The 21,024-nt window shown below is 43.1% G+C and overlaps 1 protein-coding gene across 1 annotated transcript in view; it reads left to right on the forward strand.

Annotated features, from left to right (window-relative positions):
- Window positions 1-20,556, forward strand: part of cpamd8 (C3 and PZP like alpha-2-macroglobulin domain containing 8) — a gene marked incomplete at both ends in the record, with an annotated part of 183,858 nt that extends 163,302 nt beyond the window's left edge. The window contains 7 exons of the mRNA XM_080730669.1: window positions 436-510; window positions 1,459-1,564; window positions 2,763-2,873; window positions 5,663-5,875; window positions 9,978-10,052; window positions 19,366-19,558; window positions 20,469-20,556. Coding sequence (XP_080586795.1) covers window positions 436-510; window positions 1,459-1,564; window positions 2,763-2,873; window positions 5,663-5,875; window positions 9,978-10,052; window positions 19,366-19,558; window positions 20,469-20,556 — 861 coding nt within the window. The remainder of the gene's footprint in view (window positions 1-435; window positions 511-1,458; window positions 1,565-2,762; window positions 2,874-5,662; window positions 5,876-9,977; window positions 10,053-19,365; window positions 19,559-20,468) is intronic.
- Window positions 20,557-21,024: the final 468 nt, after the last annotated feature.

The following is a 21,024-nucleotide window of genomic DNA, read 5'->3' on the forward strand; positions in this document are numbered from 1 at the left end:
CCAAGCGGCGCTGTTGCGTCACACACGCACACACAAACGCACACGCACGCACACACACGCAAACACGCACACACTTATGCACACAACCCTGAAATGAACTGCTACTGTACACACACACGGCCACGCACGTGTGTGTGTGTGTGTGCGCGCGCGCGCGCACCACCGCTCACTTCAAACTTGGTTTGATTTTACGCCTACAGATTTTGTCACATCATCAAGGAAGAAATGCCACCGTACATACCGTATAGCGTTCATATCCGCACTCAGAACAGTGCGGATATGAATATCAGCGGATATGAATATCAGCACAGGGATTTAAAATCAGCTGAGCAGTATAGGCAGCGTGTTTTCTACCAGAAGAAGGCTCTCTCTCATTGGTTCTAGCAGTGTTTTTATGTGTGCTGGACCCTGCTGACCTCTTGTCTCCTCCAACAGCTGCTGATGGACAAGAGAGTGGGTCTGAAGAGATACGAGCTGGACGGGAGGAAGGTTCTCTTCTACTTTGACGAGGTCAGTTTGACCTCCATATTACTTCTTTTCATTCTCTACTGCAGTGGTTCTCAACCTTTTCAGGCCCCCTTTTCAGGCCCCAAAATAATGATATTTTAACTGTTTGAAGTAAAGATTTGAGTTAAACACAACATGGTGAAAGAAATTGATTATGCTTAGTTCAGTGTGGTATCAAGCACTGGAAAATAGCCGACCTCCAAGCTCACAACGGTCTGCTATGCATTGTCTCTGGTTATTGATTTTTTTAGTACCTCTGAAATGACAAATTAAACATGGGCCAAATTGTCAAATATTAGAGGTCACGGCCTGAAAAGGTTGAGAACCACTGGCATACACTACTGTACCTGTCTTTGGTCATTGCGCATATGAGTAAGCGACCTGTTATTGAGCTGAATTATTGTTACATAGTCCTGGAAATTGGGTTAAATATTCTGGAAAAAGTTTGGGGAAAGTTTGGGAAATTAATTGGTAAAAATGTGTGGGAACCCTGCAAAAGGCCCGTACGAAATTTCAGCCCCTTGCCTCTCTTTTTTTTTAAATATTTTTTATCCCACGGTTTTTGCAACCGATTTTTCTCACCCGGTGACTACCTAACCTGTAGTCCTGGTTTCCGCTCTCCCCCTGCCGCGCCAGGGTACATTGGGGAGCACCCGGCTGGCTAGGGGTAGTATAGAAACCAGGACTACTGCATGTTTTTGTGTGAGGGCCTATGCCCAAGGAGACACAGGGAGAACATGCAAACTCACCACAGAAAGGCCCTATCGCCAACCCCAACTAGGGTGTGGGTGCTGATGACGCGGGTGGAGGAACACGCTGCAGTGCCCACAGCTTCCCCCGGCGGGAATCGAACCCAGGACCTTCTGGCTGTGAGGCGAAGTGCTAACCACTGCACCACCGTGCCCTTTCCTTGCCTCTCTAACATTCTCTGCACGTCCCTGTTGTCCTCAGATCCCCAGCCAGTGCATGACGTGTGTGGCCTTCCAGGCAGTGAGGGAGTACATCGTGGGCAAGACAGCGCCTGTTCCGGTCAAGGTCTATGACTACTATGAACCAGGTGTGCCTCTGATGAATATTTTTAGCACCGCTCTTTAACGAGTCACACGGAGCAGGAAAACCCTGTAACTCACTCTGATTTATGAACTTGGCCCCTTTCTGAGGAAATTGGAATTTTCCGAATTTCCAAGTCTTTTTTTGGTGTGTGTGTGTGTGTGTGTGTGTGTGTGTGTGTGTGTGTGTGTGTGTGTGTGTGTGTGTGTGTGTTTGTGTGTTTGTGTGTGTTTGTGTGTGTGTGTGTGTGTGTTACGTGTGTGTGTTACGTGCGGCGTTAATCCAGTGCTTAAAAAAAAAGATTGAGACCCGAGAAAGAGAGTAAAAATAGCCGATCTACAAGCTTACAATGTCGTCTTGAGCTTATAGATCTGCAATCTAATTAGTGAAACCCTTGGATACAGTTTATCATTCTGCCCTGAGATTTATATCTGGAGATATTTATAGGACTCATCACTGTATCCTGTATGATAGAGTGGGTTGGCCTTCATTGACAGAAAGGCGAAACAAACATTGGTACCTGTTCATTTTTAAGGCAATTGATGGGACCAATGTATATTAAATCTTTATTGGATTGGAAGCCTGTGGACACGCTCCAGTGATTGGCTCACATTAAAGGTCCCCAAAGCAAACTCTGAGAACTGGGGAAGACAGCCTTTTGCTTTAATGCCCCAACAACTTGGAATGATCTACAGCTAAATTTCAAGATATGTTCTCCCATAACATACGGTTAATTTAAATCTTTAAATGACAACCTACCCACAAATGTCTGCAATTGTTTTAAAATTTGCTTTGTATTGTCTGTTTTTGGAGCGGTGAAAGCGCTCCCAATAGACAGGTATGTCCGTGGGTATGTGGCTGGGTGGCTGGCTGGGTGGCTGGCTGGGTGGCTGGCTGGCCGTGTCCGTAGCCTGGCAATACCTTGAGTGGCCACACACAACACACTAGTTAAAGGAGGGGCGCTGTTTTGTGCAGGCCAGGCACACTCACCACTCACTCACAGGCACAGTTTACTCACTCACTCACTCACTCACATAGGGTACAGCTGCTCAAATTCACCGCTCCACTTCGAACCGAGGTTTGATTTTTTGTGAATATCGTTGTTGTATTATGATGTGTCTCCATGGCACTGCAAATGAGGGCAACCTCAGTGTCTTTTAGAGAATAAATAAAGGTTGAATGAAACGATGCGTTAATGTCCACAGCGTTCGAGGCCACCCGCTTCTACAACGTCAGCGAGAGCAGTCCGTTGGCCAGGGAGCTGTGTGACGGACCCACCTGCAACGAGGTGGAGAGCTCCACCAACCAGTGGATAGGTGAGCTTTAACTGCACAGCACGGTTGGAAAGTGACTCTGGGGCTCCACCAAAATGAGAGCGTTGTGCCGGTGTCGGACGGCGTCAAAAAATGAACCGGGACGCAGTGTTGATTTCGTCAACTAAAACTATGACGAAAAATTTGTGTCGACTGCGTTGAAAACGAAATAAAAACGAAATAAAAACTAAGCTGGAATGACTAAAACTAAGACTAAATATATTGACAATTTCGTCAACAAAATAAAAACTAGACTAAAACGTTAGTGAGGGACTAGTGGAGGAGAAAGTAATTTTATGTTTGGTTGCTCTCAGGTGTTGCTTGCTGAAAATAGCCGATCTTCAAGCTCACAACTCGTCGCAGCGACGCGTTGTGAGCTTGTAGATCGGCTATTTTCAGCATGCAACCAAGTGAAAAATCAGTCATTACGATGCCATCAAGGCCCGCCAAAATACATTTCAGTTGACTAAATCAACTGTAGATTTAGTCAACTAAAATCTCATGATATTTAGTTGACTAAAACTTTTCAGGAGACTAAATTATGACTAAAACTAAATGAGATTTTATTCAAAAGACTATGACTAAAACGAAATTAAAATTTGCTGTCAAAAACAACACTGCGGGGCGGGACGAATTTGAGCGTCCGACGTTGACGTTGACGTCGACGTCGGCAGTGGAGCACCCTTCATTAATTAAAACGGGAGTGTTCCCAGCGTTGACATTGACGCGACGCTCAACACGCCCAGTGGAGCCGGGGGGTAAAGGCCTGTCCATACTATCTCCGAAATGTTTGGTGAGTTGGACTTTCCGACGTGCACATTTCCGAACTCTCATTTGGTCTAATGCTTTTCAGAAGTCGCGAGGGACGTCATGTTATGGTAGAAAAGGACCTTTTGACCGAAAAGGACCTTTTGACCGAAAAGGGCGGTTTCGGGCAAAGTATGGACAGGCCTTAACTAACTACGTTTACTCAAGCTCTGTAATTAACTCAATGATCGCCAGATATAGAGTAACGAAGTACGAAGTAATTTCTCTATGGAGAATAACACTGGGTCATCTTAACATCGTCTCATATAATTATGCATTGTGGTCCAAAAATAAAACAAACGGTCTCCGCGATATTGTCGGGGAGGTGGCTCTGTATGGTTTATGATAGTCAGTCATTAATATTTGATACAGTCTGTTTCTGGTGAAAATGTAACTAATTCGGCGACATTAACATGGTTTTCTCACCCATCAGTTGATTCTTCATATCCATATTCAAGTCAAACCGCTGAGATCATTTGTTTATGTTTGGAACACTGTTCTTACATGACGCGATATGAAAAAGGTCTATGGGAATTCAGAATGGGGGTGGAAAAAAAACGGGAACCAGGTAGGATGTGTAAATGACGTCAAACTTTGTTACTCTATTCATTAATTACTACCGGATGAAGCCGGTGGATTTGACACATGGCTCAAGTGCGTGCCACCAAAACTGTTGGCATAATAAAGTTTATCCGGAAAGAAAGAAAGTCGGCCAAGTACTATAGTCTGGTTGCCCTGCTCACGTCAGCCAGTAATAAAAGTGTGGTGTGACCGTGTCCTAATGAGTACTTTCTACTTGATATTTTAAGTACATTTTGAATTCCAGTCTTTTACTTGTAACAGGGTATGGCTATTTCTATATAGCAGTATTGATACTTTTACTCTTGTAAAATTGTGCCTTTTATGAATGTCTTTGACCTTTTACTCTCCCACTGAATCATTTACCAAAACAAACCCAGACAGTGTTTAAGTTTCTTGATTCGGTATTTTTTATCAGACACACCCCCTTCCATTATAAATCTATTGTAACTATAAACTCCATTCTAAAGATGATGGATTCATGGAAAACAAACGTCCTTGGTTCTGGTGACTGATATTGTTCTTTTAATGAGTAAAGCCCACGATTTTGAAACGGGGGTCCCCAAATTATTTTGGGGGTTCCCCAGATGATGAACTTAATGTGCAACATTGTTTTCTCCCTCAACAGTAAACAAACCAACATAAAGTTTAAGTGTATCGAGGGTATATGCACATTTCTAAAGTGACAATTTAAGGACTTTTTAAATACCTCTAAAATGACAAATTAAACATTGGCCAAATATTAGAGGCAGGCAGAAATTGTGTGATTATTTTCACAATAGAACTGTGTTATACAAAATGTAATTCCTCAACTATTAATGCTTGTCATGGTGGGGGGGTCCCCAGCTAAAATATGATTACGATGATTTGGGGGCCTGTAAAGGATGAGGACCACTGTTTTAGTCGACTAAGTAGTTTTAGTCGACAAAATCAACACTGCACTGCACGCAACCTACACTTCTTGTGTGGCAAATTATTATTATCATCATTATTTAAGCAATATTACACGAGAGGGTGTGCATTATCGCGGTTATTTGGCCTGAGCCGTAGGTGAGTTCCGTAGGCAGGACTGAAGGGACAAATAACCGCGATAATGCAGACCCTCGAGTAAAAAAAAACATGTCAACTTCATTTCATTGTAATTAAGATATACGATAGGAATTTGTCATTTGTCTACTATCTACTATGTCCCTGAACTTCACATGAAAACCGCTAGCCTAGCCGCCTAGCATAGTGTGGGGAGAGAGGCGCGCTTGCTCTCTTTCGTGACAAACGCAGCTGATTTCTTTATTTGATGAGACCGTGCAGTAGTGCTCATTACCTGCACGGTTGGAGAGCCTGTTTTCCATTGAGAGCCCGACTACCTGTTGTATAATATTATTTATTGTCACTCACTTCTCCTCCAGGTTTTGTGCAGGGGAACCATTGCAACAACGTGTTTGGCTGCCTGGAGGAGGAGCAGTTTGAGCGCTGCACCTGCTACAGGGACTGCGGCTACGACGGGGAGCCGGTGTGCGCGTCGGACGGACAGCTGTACCAGAACCAGTGTCAGATGGAGGTGTTCGCCTGTCGGAACGGGACGCGCATCGAGCAGGTCCCCATGTCCCAGTGTCCACAGAGTAAGAGCTGTGTGTGCGTGTGTGTGTGCGTGTGCGTGTGTGTGTGTGTGCGTGCGTGTGCGTGTGTGCGCGTGCACGTGTGAGTGTGTGTGTGTGTGTGTGTGTGTGTGTGCATGCTTGTTTGTTTGTGTGAGAGACATGGACTGGTCAGGTTACAAACTGTCTACATTTCATCTTATACAACAGGCCAGCTATAACTCACAGTCTGAGACGTCTACTCTGCATGTGTGAGTTTGCTCATGTGCATATCGTCATTGTCGGGGCAGAAACCTCGTATCTCCAAGTTTCAAGCGGTGCGAGGCGTTGTGTGCTTGTAGATCGGCTATTTTCACTAGTCATTGAATCATTTTTAAAATGATTAATTCAAAACGAACGGTTTTGGACATACAAGGTTTCCACCCGACAACAACGATAAGATGTGTGTGCGTGTGTGCGTGCGTGCGTGCGTGCGTGCGTGCGTGCGTGCGTGCGTGCGTGCGTGCGTGCGCGCGCGCTTGCGTGTGTGCGTGCGTGCACATCTGTGCATGGATGTGAGATATGGAAACAGCTGTTCAGGTGTTGTGCTGATTACTGGATGAGTTTTGGGAGAATATGCCCCCCCCCCACACACACACTCTCTCTCTCTCTCTCTCTCTCTCTCTCTCTCTCTCTCTCACCCTCACTCCCTTCCACTCTGCTATATTACAGGGCACTCCAAATGACAGAGTGCTTTTGTCCGGCCCTTTGAAAACCCTGTTACATTCCTTTCCGACGCATAGCCCAACAACAAAAGGAGCCTTCATGTTGCAAAGCAGATTGGGGGAAAAAGGCACAGACAAAAACGTTGGTGGGAAAAGGCCCCGAGTTTGTGCCAAGTGGGTTCATGGATGTACTGTATCCAAATCTGTGGTGGAACAAGTATTCTTTTTTTCTTAAAGGGGAAATCCACCAATTTTCAATATTGAACTATGTCACTCTTATACTGCTTTGGACGTTCCTGTTCGCCCCAATTCTCGAGAGTGAGCCGCGCCAATACGGCCGTTCGTTCGTTTACCTTGTTGATGTCCTTAAGCTGATGAGGGGTCGCGCCGCCGTGTACTGTAATCACATCGTCTGCAGGGATGGTCTTAAAAATCCATTATGCATTAACATCAACGGAGACCAATTCTCTTCCGTGTTGATTTTCGAAAGCGCAGACCAGGCACTTAAAAAAAAAGTGTATCTGTCTACTATAACGTCGCAAAGGTAAGCCGCTTTTTGTTCCCCCCCTTCTGTGTTGCCTAGAACTGGAGGATTGATTTTTGGGTTTGTATTGCAAACTTTGCAATACAATTTCATACCCCTCAGTTTGTCCTTGTGCCCCTCAAACCAATGGCATGACCTGAGGCCACAGACAGTGGCCTTAGAGGAGTAGTTCACCCCCAAAAATATGTATTTTCTATTGATTACTAATGCCATGGAGACTTGAGTTCAATAATATGTTTTTGTATTTGTATTTTATTTAAGACAAAAATTGTAATATAATAAATTTACCCCCATCCGGAAACAATTTTGTCTTAGGAATGAATCAAAAACCAAAAAATATTATTGAACTTAAGTCTCCATGGCGTGAATAATCAATAGAAAATAAGTATTTTTGGGGGTGAACTACTCCTTTAATGCCCCAGCTGACTGTACCACTTTCTCCTCTGTCTCTTTCTGGTTAATATGTAGACAGTAGACACCGGTGTCTCTTTCTTGTAATGTAGACAATGTCTTTTGTTGAAATTCTGAAATCTTCCCCGAGTCCCCTTCTTTAAATCAATCCAGTGACTTTGATTGGTGCAGGGCTGAGCTGTTTCACTGCAGATTAGGTTATCATCCCTAACCCTTAGATTCAACAAAATATTTCAATGGACTAAACTAGTGTTTTAATTGATGGCCTTTCTGCCCTGGCATTTGGCCTTTGTGCCCTCAAAAAATGGACAACACCAAAGGCCAAGTGGCCGACACCAGCCCATTGACAAGAGAGAGGCCTTGATGTCCCTTTACTCTTTGATGGGGTGGCCAGTTGACTAAGAGTTTCCGTTCGGGCCTTCTCGATATTGTACAGATTTCCACGAGAAATCTGGGGTGGCTGTTACAAAGACCCTCACTCACCTTCACGTCATGTGGCTAGTCTTTAGGTAGCCATAGTTACACGTTGAAGGTTGAATCTCCAGATATGGAGATAACCAACACATCCCTCCATATATGGAGATAACCGACGAATCTCACTAAGTCTGACCTCACAAGCCCCATATTTGGAAACGAACAACATATAACTCCATATATAGAGACATAGCTGCTGACATCAGTATGACATCACACTGCTGACATCAGTATGACATCACACCGTACACAAATGACCCTTATATAAGACCGGCATTATCTACCGACAGATTGTGGAGATAAGCGACCAACGGTCGCTTATCTCCCGATTAGGGAGTCTTACTGGTATAAACACTTTAATCCTTATGGTCTTTGTGTCCAGGCCTTGAAACTAAGGGTTGCCCACCTGCCCCTGGCAGGTAAATATAACTTGCGGGCAGGTGGAGCTCTGTCGGGTTGCCCGACTGGGCAAGTGCTCGTTTGAGAGTGGATGCAACCGTCTATAAACACAACACCAGATATCTGTCTAAACACCTGAAAGTGGCCATGCAGAGCGCTTTGTCTTCTGGTTTGTGGAATGAAAAATAAGAGCACTGTTGACCATGTGCTGTTTTCACTGTTGCTACACTTAAAAATATAAAATAACAAGTGTGAACCCATAGTCATCATAGCTATGTAGGTATATGGCATAATAGTGTAGGTATGACATTTTAATGCACAAAGCCCCAGAAAGTATAACAAGTATAACAATAAGTGTTCAATTGAACGGTAATTCACATTTTACCTATCATTTTAAAATGGACGATTTACCTTACCAGCAACTGGGCATGACCTTTGGGCAGTGTTGTTTTTGACAGCAAATGTTGGTTTAGTTTTAGTCATAGTCTTTTGAATAAAATGTAATTTAGTTTTAGTCATAATTTAGTCACCTGAAAAGTTTTAGTTTTAGTCAAATTTTTGTCGACTAAATCTACAGTTGATTTAGTCAACTAAAATGTATTTTGGCAGGCCTTGATGGCATTGTAATTTTACACTTGGTTGTGTGCTGAAAATAGACGATCTACAAGCTATTTTCAGCCCGCAACACCCGAGAGCAACCAAACATAAAATGACTCTCTTCTCCACTACTCCATCCCTAACGTTTTAGTCTAGTTTTTATTTGTTGACGAAATTTTCAATTTATTTAGTCTTAGTTTTAGTCATCACAGCTTAGTTTTTTATTTAGTTTTTATTTAGTTTTCGTCAGTGAAAAAAACGCAGTCGACAAAAGATTTTCGTCGTAGTTTTAGTCGACAAAATCAACACTGCCTTTGGGCAAGTAGACTTGCCCACTGGGCAAGTGCCTCTGAGACCTTAGTGTCAACCCCTGTGTCATTTTTCAGCAGCATGTCTGGGCATGTCTAGGATCCCCCCTTGGGGGTCTAGGACCCTTTCTGCCCTTGGTCTAGGACCCCCAAGGGGGTTTCAGAGGGTCTTCACTCCTGCTAAATGATTGATAGTTACTCGTCACCATTATTACAGTAGATTCAACTAGAGAACGTAAAAGAATGAATATTCTGATCTGATTGTCACCGTTATCTCTAAACCTATAATGCATACAGACAGTAAAGGAATTCTGGACCATATCGGATGAAATTATGAATTCATTATTTTGAATGTTTTCTTAGATTGGGGTCCCAGACATACAAATTCTCATCAAATGGGGGTCCCTGAAATGAAAAGGGTTGAGAATTACCGGTGTGTATATATAACACATATAGTACTGTATTCGTATATTCGTCAATAAGTGTCACTAAGTGTGTGTTTGTGTGTGTGTGTGTGTGTGTGTGTGTGTGTGTGTGTGTGTGTGTGTGTGTGTGTGTGTGTGTGTGTGTGTGTGTGTGTGTGTGTGTGTGTGTGTGTGTGTGTGTGTGTGTGTGTGTGTGTGTGTGTGTGCGCGCGCGTGTGCGTGTGCGTGTGTCTGTGTCTGTGTCTGTGTGTGTGTTCATCTTAGTGGAGCCAACGGCAGGATACATGGAGCCAGCAGCTGTCCAGATCGCTGACGAGTCACCGGAGCCCTTACACACTGGTACAGTACATCTCCACCTCACAGCATGGTCCCGTACACAAGACACACCACTCTGTCTGCCATATGGACCCTCAGGGGTACATGCTGACTCTCTCAGGCGTTACATCAACTGTTTGCATGTCGAGGAGACCATAAATGTACGTGGGTGCATGCGTGTGTGTGTGTGTGTGTGTGTGTGTGTGTGTGTGTGTGTGTGTGTGTGTGTGTGTGTGTGTGTGTGTGTGTGTGTGTGTGTGTGTGTGTGTGCGTGTCCTCTCCGCCCCCTCACTCTCCTCTCATCACTAGCATCACATTGCCTGTGCTGTTGGAACATGCTCTCTTTTACAGAGAGAGAGAGAGAGAGAGAGAGAGAGAGAGAGATAGTGTGCAATAAGATAAAAGGTGAAAAGAGAGAAAAAGAGAGCAGGAACAGGGAGGCCGTAATCACCGTGAGCAGCAGCGGTGTGACTTTGATTTATTTGCGCAGGAAATGACATAGCACATAGCGGCAGTGGCTTAAGGGTAGAGCAAGCTCTGGTCCATAGCGTTAGTGGAGTTCTCCCTGACTCTACTTTGTGGACGCGGTCTGAGCCATCCCCACCACACGATTAAAATACATTTCTAGCGCAAAATGAAAATGAAAAATATTCTACCGGATGGAGACTCCATTTCTTCTCGTTTTTCACTATTTGTCGTCACCACCAGGGTCCCAACTCACTACTGCCACGCAGGTCAGAGGACCGAATTACACAGAGCGTTAGTCTCATTGGGTGTTATTCAACTCTGCGACGTTGGAAGCACTGTTTCATAAAAACAGTCTTCAACCAGGAAGAGTGTCTCCATCTGCTAGAATATTTTTCATTTGGCGCTAGAAATGTATTTTAATCGTGTGGTGGGGGGTCCAGACCGCGTCCACTAAGTAGAGTAAGCTTTCAACTGTCCACTGATACCTTTGGTTTGGTGAGGGGCGAAACAGTTTTGTTATTTTCGGACCAGATGACAAGTCTTTCCGGATTTGCCAAGGATTTGGGAGGTAGAGGAACATAGCGTTAGGGAGAACTCCGCTAACGCTATGGACCGTTATTTTGGAAAGTTATTTTTTTTCCACCCTTTCTTTTTGTCGTGCCCGCTTGTTGCTGACGGAGGTAGTGTGGGAGGGAAGAGTACATTTTGCTGCAAAAGCTCTATTGCACTCAGGTTGTTGCCAAAGTTCACGCCACCCCCAGTCACTGTGTCAGTCCCAAGGCTGAAGGCAGAGGGGCCGAAAGTTGGGGGGACGAAGATTTACTATTCTGGCCCCCTAGTTTACAACTTCCAGTGTTAATTTTGGCATCAAATGTTTTATTTGGTTTTAGTTGCAGTCTTTTGAATAAAATGCTATTTAGTTTTTGTCATATTTTAGTCATCTGAAATGTTTTAGTTTTAGTCTAGTTTTAGTCGACTAAATATCATAATATTTTAGTCGACTAAATGTACAGTTGATTTTGTCGACAAAACATTTTTTTGCGGGCCTTGATGGTGTCATAATGGCTGATTTTTTTTTTCTCTTATAATTTTTATCCCACGATTTTTGCAACCCATTTTCACCCAATTGCCTATGTAATCCTGGGCTCTGCTCTCCCTCTGCTGCACCTGCGGACTGACCTCATGCTTCCTTCAGTGCATGAGGTGTCCAAGTTGCTTCTTTTCACCTGACAGGGGGGGATTTCCCCGGTTTGGACGTAGCGCATGGAAGGAACACGTTATTCCAACCAGTTCCTTTCCCCTCCATCAGGCGCCCTGGGGGAGGCTGTCACCAGATTATTAGTTCAGGAATGCTACAAAAACAAAAAAATAAATAAATTCTAGCTTTATGTGGTGTGCAATTCATAAAAAAATATGTAATTTATTTTTGGTGAACTTCTCCTTTAACCAATTGAATCTCAGCATCCTTATTGCCGGGAAGGCTTTCGTGGGAAAATAGCAGAGCAATGTTATGGCAGAGTGACGCGTCGCGTTGTGAGCTTGTAGATCTGCTATTTTCGGCCCTCCCCACAATAACAGAAAACAGAAAAAACTAGAATAGAGCTCTGAGGGACTACACTCAACCATAATGGGGTATAGAGGAGAGAGAGAGAGAGAGAGAGAGAGAGAGAGAGCAAGGGACCCAGTGGCGACAGTTGCGAAAATCTGAAAAAGATCTACCCTGGTCCGAAAATATATACCGATGTCTCTGGTTGACACATTTCACTCAGGTTTTCTCATCTCACTCATGTCACTTTGGCTGCTGAAAATAAAAATAAAATAAACAAAAATTCAAATAAAACAATTCAAAGGAGGCAAGCAGTGATCACCCCATGATGTGCAATGCAATGTCGTTTCAAATGCACTACATTGCAGATGCTTTTTGAGAGTAAAAAACTAAAAAAGAAGAAGAAGACATGCATGACATGCATGATCTGGGTGGATTGCCCCATAGTGCCAAGGTGAACCAGAGACATCGGTATATACGAAACGGGCGGCAGTGTGCAAACATGATTGACATAACACAAGGTTGATTGTTTTATTTACGTGCTCTAAGCGCAGCAGTGTGTGCAAAGACCTTTATTTTTCCACCATTGTAAACAAGAGGATATCGTCGTAGTCGTGCGGAAACCTCGTATCTCCCAAGTTTCACATTTGTACGTTCTTTCGCAAAGTAAAGCCCTGCTTCATCTTAGAAGGCCGTCGCACAAAAGTAGTGAAAACGGCAGAGGCGTTGTGTGCTTGTAGATCGTTGTGTGCTTGTAGATCGGCCGTTTTCACTAATTTAAATAATTTTTAAAATGAAAAAATGCAAAACGAATTTTTTTTGGACATACAAGGTTTTCACCCGAGATGGAGGATATTATGTTTCACACTGTGGACTCTGTGTTGCTCTGCCATGAGCTGTGATCAGATGGCATGTGCTGATAGAGGCGGCCGGAGAATTCCAGGCAGGATGTTTGGCAGCGGGTAGGATGTTGTGACTCGGTTACACTTGCGTCAGACGTGGTCGAGAAGTGCTGAGAAGATTTTTTTTTACTTAAGAAAAAGTATCGGCTTGGGGTGGCAGGGGCTCAGGGGTAGAGAAACCGTCATTAGAACACAGAGGGTTTCTCAGTTCGATCCCGGGAGTTAGTGTGAAAGAGTCCTTGAGCAAGACTCTGAACCCCTATAGTTGCTCCCGGTGAGCTGGTTGGTTGCCTTGCATTGTTTCCTCCGCCATCGGTGTATGAATGTGTATGTGTGAATGGGTGAATGTAATGCACAATCTCTGTAAAGCGCCTTGGATAAAGGTGCTATATAAATACACCATTTACCATTTACCATTTATCAATTCCACAATGTCGGAAAAACACTTGTTATAATGGCATCAAAACGTACTTAACTCTTTTACCGCTTCGAACGTTAACGCTCGTCCCAATTCTTGAACGTGGCTCAAAGCCAATACGAACGCTCGTTCTTTTACCTTGTTTGAGCACTGTAAGCTGATGATGGGTCGCGCGGGTGTGTACAGTAAAAACATCTCCCGTAATGCTGCTTTCAAATCTCCACCACAATTCACTTCCTGGCTGTTCTCTGTGGACCTGATCTAGATTATGCATTTCTACGCTCTGAACGGCGGAAAGAGGGGAGGGCCATTTCACATCCATTCATTGCATAAGGCAGCCCCCCTGCCGTCAGTTTGGCTACAGTTAAGTACAGATATATGTGTCCATTGAAAACGATTATGTTTGGAAATCATCCATAGATGATTTTCTATAACATCGCAAAGGTAAGCTACTTTTTGATGGCATCAGCACAAATAAATAAATAGTACTGAATTTATTGTAAGGGCACGGTCACACCACACTTTTATTGCGACCGCCAGGTCGCAGTTACTATCAAAACCTCCACCGGCTGTCTGTCAGTCTGTCTGTCAGTCACGTCACACGTCACACTTTTGCCCTACTCATATCTCCGCCACCGTTGCCCCGATCCATGCCAAACTTTGCACATACACTCCTTGGACACTGCTCCTACAGATTTTGCCCTAAAATCACGCAAAGCGGTTCACAGTATCTCTAAAGTCATGTCATCAACATGGATCTGTCGATTGGCTACAGTTGCCTTCTAAGGTTTGTGTATGCGACCTAGCGGTCGCTTATCTCCCATTTAGAGAGTCTTACTGGTTATTAGTGTGGTTGCACTTGGGGAAACACACTTCCTGTTCTCTTCCAACTGTATTACTTTATATAGAAAAGCCCAAAACACCAAAGTCCATTGAGTTCAATGGAGGAGTGGTGCAAGCTTGAGGATAGGACATCACGTGACATCACCTATATAAATTGGCAACCACACTTGCAACTTCCTAGAATTGCATCTGTCTGTTCTACCTATGAGGGCTTTTTTTTTTTTTGCAGAAATCTGCAAATGGCCGCTTCATTCCCAGATTTTACAGCATGCAGATGTTGTGTACCACACTACCACTTGTTGCGTGTGTGTTGTTCACGCATGTGTGCGTTTGTCAATTCAGGTGTCATAGCATCTCTGAATGAATCAACGTCTGCCTGTTACATGTGTGTTGGTGTTCAAACATCTGCATATGTGTGCGTCTTAGGGCATTCACATATTCGAATATTCGAATATCAAAGTCACTATTCGACACTGTTCACCGAAGTCGAATATTCGCTTATTTTTTATTTATTTTTATTGTTTTCTCTTTAAGAATATATAGTTTATAAAGCTTGGCTAGATAGGAAGTCATAAGAATGAGTTGTCAATGCCCCTGGTGGATGAATTTGTTAATGCTCTATACCAGGCGTTCTCAAACCTTTTTAGGCTGTGACCCCCAAAATAAACATATTTGAACTGGGGACCCCCACCCTGACAAGCACTTGGAATTGTAGGTATTACATTTAATGTGACTCGCTTCCGCAGATAAATATTGTGAAAATAGCAGATCTACATGTTCACAACGCCTCGCAACGCGTTGTGAGCATGTAGATCGGCTATTTTCACAATGTTCGCCTCTTGCTTTCTTAATATTTGATAGTTTGGCCAGTCCTGTCGAATATTCGACTATTCGAATACTTTGAGGTCGAATAATTCGAATACTAAAATCACTATTCGTGAATGCCCTAGTGCGTCCGCGCGTGTGTGTGTGTGAGAGAGAGAGATGTGGGACGGCCTGCACTGACTTGTTCCCAGCCCTGCAGCGAGCGATAACTTGGGCACACGGGGCTGCTCTCAGTCAAAGGTCTCCTCAGAACAAAGGCTGAGGCTTCACACTTGCCACAGGAATGCTATTAAAGTGCTGCTGCAGCACATGCGTGCACACACACACACGCACGCACGCACGCAAGCACGCACGCACACACACACCCCTACATTAAATATGATAAGCCCAGGGTGATTACATGGAATAAGCACTGTAAAAACACTGTCATTGTAAACCATTACAATGTGCCTGCCAAGTGCATTGGGAGTGTAATAGTGTAATAGGTGAGTGTGTGTGTGTGTGTGTGTGTGTGTGTGTGTGTGTGTGTGTGTGTGTGTGTGTGTACCCAGTGGTCTAAAGTAATTAAGGACATTTACTCAAGTACTGTACTTGATTACAATTTTTTTTCTTTTTTTTTTACTTTACTGGAGTATTTCCAATCTTCAATACTTTTACTTCTACTCCGCTCAGAGGCAGATATAATTTTAGTTACTGCACTAGTTACTTAGACGTAGATTTTGATTATCATGACAAAACATACATCCCACTTTATACATTCTGTCCATTTGAAAATATCCGATCTGCAAGCCGACAATATGACACCGTGCAATGCATTGTGAGCTTGTAGATCTGCTATTTTCAACAATATTTGAAAATGTGAAATGGGACATTCTGCCTAACGAGTACTTTTCTACTCTTGGTTTTGGTGCTTTTTACTCAAGTAAATGTTGAATTCCGACTTTTACATAATAAGGCTGAAGCCTCGTCAAAGAGCGGTTTCCCCGTTCCTCCAATGCATTTCAATGGGAATGGAACGGTTTCATGCCAGTAGAGGATTTCTGCAAGACAAAAGACGCTCCATTCTCATTGAAATACATGGGCTCAGGGGCGTCACAAGGGGGAGGAAAGTGGGACTGAGTTACTGGGGCCCAAGGTGGAGGGGCCCTAGTAACTTTAACTATTGAAAAATAGCAGATATACAAGCTCACAGCGCGGCACCGAGTGCCCCTAGTTTGACCCCTCACATACTACTTAAAGGTGATACACCATGAAATTTCACTTTTCCTTTTTTAAAACCTTTTTTTGGGGTCCCACTAGCACCTTCTATCCTCACAAAGTCCCATTTCTGACCGATGTGTCTTTCTCTGGTTTTGAGAAGGCGAAGGTGAAAAGTATCCCACGGGTTCTCAAAACAGGCTGTTCAGATTTGCTGCAGATTGTGACGTCATCTGCCGATTGTGACGTCATCACAAAAAAAAAAATCAAAAAAATATTTTTTTTCAAATTTTCAAAAGGATTTGGGGGGAGGGGGGTGGCGCAGTTCAGGCCAAAGGTGGTACTGCAGCTGAAATGCTCTGAGAGCCATTCAAAAATGAGAGAGGCTCTCTATTCAGGAGTGGTAATTTAGCCTCAAACCTTTTGAAAAACGTTTTTGGGACATAAACAATATGACATAAATACTTTTTAAATGCATGGTGTATCACCTTTAAAGCAGATTTATTTTGGTGTGTTGTGTTTTATCCTGTATTCAATTTAATGGGACCCCAACTTTCAGCAGCTGTAACGGATTCTCCTAGGGCAGGGGTGCCCACACTTTTTTGACGTGAGATCTACTTTTACAATGACAAGCTCAACATGATCTACCCATTCAAAATGTCTTAGCTGAGGGCCTGAGGGAGGCTATAGCAGCACTGGCAAACACTCACTGTAAGGGGGAAATACATGGGAAATACTGGGGAAATGTCTTCATCCCATTCTGTATGGAAGTGGTAGGTTTTGGGGTTCTTTGTAATGCTACTGACTCTTGAAAAAAGTATTGCATTGGAGGTTTGCTTACTTTAGAATCCATGAAGGGAGCTGACAGGCCCTTCTTAATGTCATATTGCCATTTCTTTTTAATATATATTATTTATATATAGAGGCATGTCATGTGGTCTACCTGCACACCCTTGGTGATCTACTGGTAGATCATGATCTACCTTTTGGGCACCCCTGTCCTAGGGAAACTGAATTTCAGTCTTTGTTAGATATGTTACTAGACACCTTTACAAACACATTGGTGAAGAAATGTTTTGGTAAGGAATTTATTCCAGGACTTTTTAAGATATCCCCCGACTAAGGTACTTTGGTTTGGCTTCAGCCTAACAGAGTATGATACATTGCAGTATTTCTACTTATGTTAAGAATGTGAATACTTTTTTATCCACCACTGGTGTGTGTGTGTGTGTGTGTGTGTGTGTAGCCGATCTACAAGCCAATCTACAAGCTCACGTTGCGACGCGTTGTGAGCTTGTAGATCTGCTAATTATTGGCAGATGTTCCGCCCCAGGATAATGGATGTTGATATGTTATCGTAAATCACGATTTCTTTGGTCACAATAATCGTGATATGAAATTGTCATATCGTCCCATGATCCCTACTGTAGAGTTACAGCTGCACACACTGTGCAGGCAAGGGGGAAAGATGGTTTTATGCAATGATGGGAAAACCACTTTTTTTTTTTACTTGAGTAAAAGTATCAATACTGAAATGTAGAAATACTCTGTTTAGGGCACAGGCACACCACACTTTTATTCTACCCATGAGGGCGAATTCTGCCAATGTTTGGTGCTAGTTGTGGAATTCAAAATATTTTGAGTAAAAGTTTTCAAATATGAAATGTATAAAATTATTTTGAAAATACTAGTAATATAAGACGCCTTAGGGCGAGGTCGCGCCAATTCTTGGCCATCTGGCCAGTGATGTAAATCGGACCAGTTGCACCAGATCCCTGCATGATAGTCAACGATGTGATGTCAGAACATGTCCATATATGGGCATTACCAAATATGGGCATTCCCAGATATGCGCTTAATATTGATGACATCGGGACAGGGATCTCCATATATGGGCATAAAACGGACAAGGACATTCATTCAAATTGATTTGCAAGTGTGACTCGTGATGACATCAGCGATCTCCATATACTTAGATAGGCATAAAAGGGACATCAAGCCAGAGCGTGAGGTCCCCAGATGATTAAGTTAATGTGTAACATTGTTTTCTCACTCAACGGTAAACAAACTAACAAAGTTTAAGTGTATAGAGGGTATCTGCACATTTCTAAAGTGACAATTGAAGGACTTTTTAATGCCTCTAAAATGACAAATTAAACATTGGCCAAATTGTCAAATATACAGAGGCAGAAATTGTGAAAATAGCCGATCTACGTTGCGAGGCGTTGTGTGCATGTAGATCTGCTATTTTCACAATAGAACCGTGTTATACAAAATGTAATGCCTCAACTCTTAGTGCTCGTCAGGGTGTGGGGGTCCCCAGTTAAAATATGATTATTTTGGGGGTCGCAGCCTGAAAAGGTTGAGAACCACTGCTTTACACCACTGTTTTTATGGGACAGTGTTAAAAAGGTTTTATAGTGGTTCATGAACAAGGAGAACGAAGGAATGTCTGTAGTAGCTGAAACAACTGAGGGTGAAAGAAAATGCTTCATGTGGCAGAGGGAACCTCTGAGCTTTGAGTGACCCCTACTGGCCACTAATTGACATAACTATTCTATTTCACCTGTAATAGAGTAACAGTTTAGCCTGGGAAAGTGCACTGTCTGCAGGTACACACTGCAGCGATAGAAAATGCTGCTGCGTGGATAAAAAAGGATTTATTGCATTTTCCTCTGAATATCTCTGAGTTCATATGATTTGAATTTAACTTAGCTCATTAAAGGACAACTTTGTTTTTAGTTTTTTTTACAACAAGGGTTCATATTTTAGATTGTAATTACAGAAAAGAAAAGATGAGTGTTAAAATGTTGTCATTTGCTGCTTTCTATGGTCTTAGCGATTTCAATGATTTGGATTTCAGTGGGTGTGAGCATGCGTACAAGTGGCTAAATATGTATTTTTAGACGCAATAAGCCCATTCCCAAGATGCACTGCAATCTTTTATGGGCACCTGTGACTTATGTGGGCTAGTAGTGTTACTGTAAATAATACAGTTCCACAGGCTTCCACTGACTCCAGCGCATTCTACCAAACCTCCGGCTACAGTTTGGCACCCATGGTGCGACGAATCTGCCGGTTGGAATTGCGTGATAGTGAAAATGACGTCGGTGTCCCTTCCTCCAATTTTCCTTGCAGGTGACGAGGAACAGGGCTCCATGGCAGAAGTGTCCTACTACTCCTACGAGTACGACGCCGACTCAGAGCCTTTCCTTGCCGATGCAGAGGGAGAGGACCATTTTGAGCTGCCTGCAGGGGACCAGCTCAAAGTGGCAGTGCCTGCAGACACCCAGCTACCCATACTGGACACAAAAAACACCCCTGAGAGATGGTATGCCCCACAACAACACTCAATGAGATGCACTGCACCGAGAGAACCTGTACCCAATAATGTTTATGCAGTATGACAATCATGCTTTTTAACAGAGAAGAAGGTATTCAACTTTACTGTAGAATTATATTAGCTAATTTTAGTAAGTATGTAAAGCTTTACCATTCTGGAAATTGTTAGAGTGCAGCCTTAAGGCTTTTCAAGTACATTTACTCAAGTACTGTACAATTTAGAGGTATTTCTACTTTACTGGAGTATTTCCAATTTTCAATCATTTTACTTCTACTCTATCTCAAAGGCAAATATTGTATTGTTATTCCACCATTATAAATTGAAACCTTTTGTTACTAGTTACTTTGTAGATTTTGATTATTATTACAAAACATAGGCTACGTTAACCAATTACTGTATGCCCTATACACATTTCGGCCTTTTTGAAAATAGCAGATCTACAAGCTCACAATGCGTCGCAATACATTTCTTTTGTACTTTTACTCAAAGTAAATCTTGAATTCTGGACTTTTTGCTTGTAACAGACACATACTAGTAGCAGTATTGATACTTTTACTCATATAAAACAATACTACCAGAACATCTAATAGTCTCCTTCAACAAAATGCCCTTTCTGTTCTTGTCATCCTCAGAAACACTCCTGGACTGCAGCAGGAATCCATCCGCAGCATATGTCCCAATTGTACATTATTTGTGAATATGATGACAGAGTGAGTGGAGAGAAGAAAAGAGAGGTTCTGGGGCTGGGTGGTTTTATTAGAAGAGATAGCGGGGGTCTGGGGTGTGTGTGTGTGTAAGTGTTCGTAGCGAGTGAGTTAGCTAACTGTCAACTAGCTCTGGTCCATAGCGTTAGTTGAGTTCTCCCTAACGCTATGTTCCTCTACCTCCGTATTCCTAGGCAAAACTGGAAAACCTCGCCGTCTGGTTCGAAAATAACAAAATCTGTTTCGCCCCTCACCAAACCAAAGGTATCAGTGGACAGTTAAAAGCATACTGGACGCAGTTTAAGCCCCCCACCACACGATTAAAATACATTTCTAGGGTGAAATGAAAAAGAATCCACTTGACGGAGACACTTTTCCTGGTTGAATACTGTTTTTACGAAACAGCGCTTCCAACGTCACAGAGCTGAATAACACCCAATGAGACTAATGCTCTGTTAATGCGGTGCATTTCGGTCCTCTGACCTGCACGGCAGTAGTGAGTTGGCACCGTGATGGCGACGACAAATAGTAAAAAAAGAAGAAATGGAGTCTCCATCCGGTGGAATATTTTCATTTTGCCCTAGACATGTATTTTAATCGTGTGGTGGGGGGCTCAGACCGCGTCCACTAAGTAGAGTAAGCTTTCAACTGTCCACTGATACCTTTGGTTTGATAAGGGGCAAAACAGTTTTTGTTATTTTCGGACCAGACGGCGGTGTTTTCCGGATTTGCCAAGGAATACGGAGGTAG

This window comes from Nannobrachium achirus (assembly GCF_963921795.1).
Source record: "Nannobrachium achirus genome assembly, chromosome: 1".
Lineage (NCBI taxonomy): Eukaryota > Metazoa > Chordata > Actinopteri > Myctophiformes > Myctophidae > Nannobrachium > Nannobrachium achirus.